The following is a 6,168-nucleotide window of genomic DNA, read 5'->3' as shown; positions in this document are numbered from 1 at the left end:
AAATTGATATTACATCTTCATAGATCAACTACTGTGTCCACTTCTGTCACCTGTATTTCAAACTGTTTACAATTGCTAGGAGTTTAAAAAACAAGAAAGCAAAACAAAAACAAACAAACCCCAAAACAAAACAACACAAAATACTTGAGGTCCAAGAGGCAGCTTGAGTTCTTTTTCTGTAAAATATCAGCATATTTAGTTCAAGAGAAAAAAAAATCAGTGAATTCCCTTAATTAAATCTACAAATAGATAAAGGATGATTTCTAGCAGTAGATAATCCTTTAATTCAAGCAGAAGTATGAAGATGATCCAGTATCTGAGAGCTGAAGTAAAGGCAGACTAAGCATAAAGGTAAGTACATAACAATAAGGGTCATGCAGCAGCATATATATTCACACATATAAATACTACATCACCTGACATTTTCAAGTAAAGACAAAAACTCTGTAAAAAACAGTACAATAGAATATCCACACAGGATCAACTTGATTTAGAAGTTACTATTCTATTGACTTGCATTACAGAGGCTAAGAGAACAACAGAATAATTATTCTGATATAAAATTCAGACAACTAAGATACTGCTTTTGGTGTATCATCATTTACATAAGTAGAAGAGTTTTTTTGATATGTACCTAGGGCCCCACTTTAAGATATTTTTAAAACATTTGCTGCAATTTAAAGTGAACAATAAATCCAATTAAAAAGATTTTAAAAAATAATTTTCTTTAATTTGTCATTAAGACAAGAATCACATTTTTAAACATCTATGAGGTGCTGTTAGCTAGATATTGAAGACTACATTTAAGATACTTTATTAAAAAATGAAGATGTTAGTAAGCGCCTAGCTACTACACAACAGGTAAAACAAGACATGAAATATTTTAAAATGTTCACTTTTTTCAAAAACAAAAATATACTAAATTGATTAAGATATATACATGAGAAGTTATCAAGATAAGTCAGCAAAAACACATTGAATGAGACTTTCAAAATGCATATATTTCAGAACAATATGAACAAGATTAGGAATTTAGGGGAAAGGGGAATGGAATTAGGTGTAAGGACTTATATGCCTTACAAATTTAGAGTCTTTTTAAATTTCTTTTGCTTTGGGCACTTCCTGGAGGAGCATCTTTTTTGTTCTTCCGTTTTGCAGATAAACTATTACATTCTTTTGACCCGTGGAAAGCATGCAGACATAAAATACAGAACTCAAATGCACATGCCTCTCTACTACATAGTCCCCGTTTCTTTACCAACTGATATTTAGCAGGATATTGACATCTCGGACACGGTTTTAGAGCTTCATCAGTGAACAGAGTTTTAGCAACCTGTAGGAAGAGAATGGAGAGAAGAGCTAGTTAGTACTTGTAAATGTAAATTTTCTAAAACATTAAAGTGAAGAGTTTCTTAGCCACCTACTTTTATGTATTCTTCCAGTCTACTAGTTGAATGGGGAACAGAACTGCATCTCCTGGGTGTAAGTTCAGTGTATGAAGGTGGTGTTTGTACTACAGGAGTTCTGGCTTGAGCTTGAACAGGCCTTAGAGCAGATCTATTGAGAACATTAAGCCTTGTGGCAGCATCTTCAGCTTTCAAGAAATATTCCTGTTAAAGTTTATAATTATAAAGAAAAGAAAAAAAAACAAAACACAAAAAGGAAGCAAGTCAGGGTTTTATTTAATTTGGGATTTGTAGCTGTTTTTTTGTTTTGTTTCGTTTTACCTCTGCAACAACACATTAGAAAAAGAAATTATGTGTAGTTAATGTATTTCCCATTAAATGTTTATATTTAGTAAGGGAACAAGAGACAAGAAACATTAAAAACAAAGTCCCATGAGCAGGGTAAAAAGACAACTTTTAGTACTTTACTGGTCCTCAAGTTTCTGAATTAGGACACATCTCAATAACAAGCATGGAAATAGCAACCATAAGTTTTGCCACAATTAAAACAAAGTTATACTGAAGTGTGTGTATACACATGTGGAGTATCTAAAAAAATTAGACCTCTATTAATATGTTTACTTTTCTGGATAGCCCTTAAAAAACTTCCATATGCCCTTCTGATGTTCACAAGTACACCATGAAGAAGCTTAACCACAGAAAAGAATCAGGAAGTAGTCTAGAGTGGGTCTTACTGCACAGCAGACTAGAGTGATCTGGAGCATGGCACAAAGGTATGAACAGAGATCCTACAGGATTCTCAAGGAAGGAAAAAAAAGAAAAAAGTATCACATGGTTGAAAGACTGGTACTCAAATTGCGACAGCTGAAAAGCAGTAAAAGCTATTACATTCTCCTGTTAGAATCCTCCACATACTCATGGTGGAACTGTCTCTGTCAGCTACCTTTCCGTAGCTTTACAAGATGTTTCCTCTTTCCTCTGAGCTGTCTTCTTTCACACTTGAAAAAATATTACCTTTGAGACAAACCTTACCCCAGCTGCTTCTTTCAGGTGTTTTATGTACAACTTTCTCCTCTTATCTGCATTTTTATCTTGTACAATGATTTCACGCCAGTTTTTGCTTACTTTCCAAATGCTGGAATAAATGAATGAAAAAAATTATCCACTTTCACGTTTCTGCCAAATAGTACAGAAGTCATGATAGTAAGACTACCTTTAAAAGATTCTTGCATGATTTCATATACTATTGGTCATTTTACAGACTACTACTATATACTGCAAGAGTTCACCATGTTGTTATGAAATGCAGATCTCATGTACTCTCATGCACCACCACATGTATAGAATAATAGAGTCTAGAGAATAACTGCAATATAAAAAACACAGCATATCTTTGACTTACAAAATTAAGTTCCTTCCTTCCACATAAGCCACTTCACAGGTTTGTTTCTAAGTCACATTTTTGTATGTTAAATCTTCTGAAAACATCCATGCCCTTATACTTTTGTTTATTCTCCCATTCCCTCTGTAACTAACACACATAGCGCTCTTGATTTCTTTGAAGTGACAGTTTCTATTGATTATAAATTAATCTAGAATGTTACTCGTGAAGAAAAATTCTTTGAGCATCTTCGTGCTTAGATATATCTGAGGAAATTAAACACACAAGAAGAAAATCTAGAAAATCTATGCATTATTGGGGAACTTGTAATGAGAAGAAATTACTTTCTAAGCTTAAAGAAATTTTTAATATATTTTAAAATTTACAAGTACTGTGATTTAGTTTTAATTTTACCAGTTCTCATGTTTGGCTTTTTGTTTGTTTTGTTTTTTAATTCCCACACAAAATTTATTTTTAGAACTACACAAAAACAACCACTTGGTTAATGGTGACAAAACTTTTTAATTTCCCCAGAAACAAATTCTATTGACAATACCCACTATTCCAGAAGTCATTCTAATTATTTGCAGAAGCACATATTTTCACCTTTGGGGGGGGGGGGGGGGCCAGGGGGGAAGTAGTACTTACCTGCATAGACTTTCCACTGTCAAAGCATCTAAAACTATAGCAAGAACATGTTTTAAATTTCTGTAGCTTAATTCTGTTAAAATATCTAATTTTTCAAGGCCCATTTTCTTGCCAATAAGTCCAACAAGAACATGTTCTAATGCAAATATTTCTGTTCCATCAATATTCTCTGATATTTGATTTTGGTCTGATCTTTGCCTTTGCAAGCAAATTTCATGAACTATTTTCAGAGCTGGAGTTCTTGAGAGATCTCTGTGACTTACAGCTAGGTGACGACTAGTCTGTTCTTCTAAAACTAATGCATGGTCTTCACTGACAAAGGTTCTTTCTTCTATTAACATACATGCTGAAGTAGAAGGACTGCTGTGATGATCTTCTGTCTCTGACTGTGAGCCCTGTTCCCGTAGAGTGGATAACCTTCTAACTCGTTCAAGTTTTCTTGTCTTTCTTTTACTATCCAGAATTTTGGAACCTTCTTTACGTTTTTGGAAGAACTCTTGGAAAGTTTCCTCATGATCAGACAATAAGTCTCCTGATTTGTCCAAATGAAGTGAATTATATCCACTATCCTCAGGTGTTGAAAGATCTGGGCAGCTTGCCAGCTTAACAGGGGAAGAGCTTATATCACATAGTTCAAAGTTAAAGTTCTCTACAAGACTGTTGATAGAAGTCAGAAACTTACCCTCACTGGCCTCAGGTAACACACTGTAAGTAGGAGTCCTAAGCAGCCCATCACTAACACTAACAAGGAGACTTTCATTGAATTCATTAGCATTACTAACAATAACATCCATACACTGAATTGGAGATAAACATTCTGGTTCTAGCAAGAAAGGGTCTTTACATTTGGACTCATCTAGTGTAGAAGTTCTTTGCTGTGAAAAGGAAAGTCTCCGTTTTGGGCAATCAGGATGAGAGTCCTCAGTTTTTGAAGTGATAGCTGTCAGAGGTTTGTAACTTTTATCTCTTGGAGAATTCAAAGCAGTTTGTGAAAGTTTTTCTCCAGAGCTCAAAACACCAGAGAATATTTTTTTCCTGCTGCTTCCTGAAGAACTAGCTTGTCTTTCACAGCATCCTACAGTTGTGCCCACTGGAACAGTCTTAGATAAAAGCAGCCTCCTGCGTAGCGAGGAGCCTTTTCTACTCACTTTAGGAGTTTCAAAAAAATCTGCACTTCTACTTACTTCCCTTCTTTCTGATAAGGAGATAGAATTCATTTCATTTTCAATAGATGACGACACAGGAAAGAGGGCATTTGGATGAATGTGCTCGGAATGCTCTTGTAGCAATGATAAACTTGTTACACTCAGTGCTTCTTTATGTTCTACATCAAGACCTTTTACTGACTCACTGCATCTGCTGTCCAGAAATACTGAAGTGCAACACGTGTCTTTAAAACTGGAGTATTTAAAATTGCTGCTGGGAGATGTTAATCTATTTCTTTTAAGAATATTGAACATTACTGAATGACTGTCTGACATCTTCTGCTTGGCACTTTGACTTTGTAAATGAAGATAACAGTGTTATTTCTGAAACAAACGATAAAAGTAGTCACAAAACCACCCTCATATTAGTAAGAAAACCTTGTGTAAGTCTATCAAGCTAGCAACCATGACAAAAGTCTTTTCGTTAGTCATAGTAGAAACAGTGCTTATACATGAACTCAAAGATAAATTACAACCAAGTAAATGGTTAGAAAGAGTGATTAAAATGCACAGTGTACAATGGTAGAAAGAGTGATTAAAATGCACAGTGTACACTGAGGCAAATTAAAATACTAGCTAATTGGTCTGCTAATCCTCATCCAAGGAAAAACACTTCAAATAAACAATAACAGCAACTAGAGTCTCATTTGTGCTGAAATCTGTGACAAAACTCCCTCGTTTCAATAGGGCCAAGATTTTTATCAGCACTGTGTTATTGGTTCATCCAATCACTAACATTTCAGTCCTCAAGAACTAGCAGAAGGTCCAGGAATAGATGAGTTTAAACAAAAGGCATCTTCTCCTTAAGAAAAATGAGAGGATTAAGCTTGAATTCACAAGTCTACAGGTCTCCCTGTTATTTAGATCCCTATAGTCCCTGGAGGGAATAAAATTTGACCTCTAATTACAAAGTGAACAATGCATTCTTATCTGCCTTCACATTTAAATGTTATTTTGTAAAGAAGCTCTCTGCTTTTGCTCAGCTCTGTGGGTAAACTGAGTGTTCCAAAGCTTTATACTTTAAGGAAACTGCTGGACTGACTATACATCCTCTCACCATGTACACAGAAATAAAGTTTCTTTAAAACTTAGTAAGTGTAAAAGCTTTTAAGAGCTTCTATATATTTTCCTAGAAAAATTGCAAGTGGCTGGTGTACCCATTTAAATAAAAGATGTAATAATACAGACCTACTTTTTTTACCATTCATACATGGCAGAGTTTCTCCACCCTAACCAGAGTGGCAATAGGTTACTGCTTTCTACACACAAGACACTATAACTGTATAAAAGATGTTATGAAAAATGCCAGTATGAGGGCTGTTTCTACAGAAACCACAGTAGTTCATATCTACATTGGAAGACTTTCAAAGTTTGAATCAGCACCTTTTACTGGGGTATGTTATTAGCTGGTGTTTTGGAACATAAGCCTGGAAATAGTAATTGAATTTTCAGAACAGACAAAATTAAGACACTTTAAAGATGGCTTAAACACCAAATATTAAGATATTGCTAATATCCCAACAGTCCT

At 34.7% G+C, this 6,168-nt stretch overlaps 1 protein-coding gene across 1 annotated transcript; it reads right to left on the bottom strand.

The window, feature by feature from the left end:
- Window positions 1–1,084: 1,084 nt before the first annotated feature.
- On the bottom strand, window positions 1,085–4,916 carry FBXO43 (F-box protein 43; the record flags this gene model as incomplete). The annotated part of the gene is made up of 4 exons (XM_081996938.1): window positions 1,085–1,333; window positions 1,425–1,610; window positions 2,439–2,541; window positions 3,436–4,916. 4 exons carry the CDS (start codon window positions 4,914–4,916, stop codon window positions 1,085–1,087), a joined length of 2,019 nt encoding a protein of 672 aa, XP_081853064.1.
- Window positions 4,917–6,168: the final 1,252 nt, after the last annotated feature.

The sequence above is a fragment of the Phaethon aethereus genome (genome assembly GCF_964289735.1).
Source record: "Phaethon aethereus genome assembly, chromosome: 2".
NCBI classification, from domain to species: domain Eukaryota; kingdom Metazoa; phylum Chordata; class Aves; order Phaethontiformes; family Phaethontidae; genus Phaethon; species Phaethon aethereus.
Note: the sequence above shows the minus strand (reverse complement) of the source record. Positions and strands in the feature narration are given on the sequence as shown.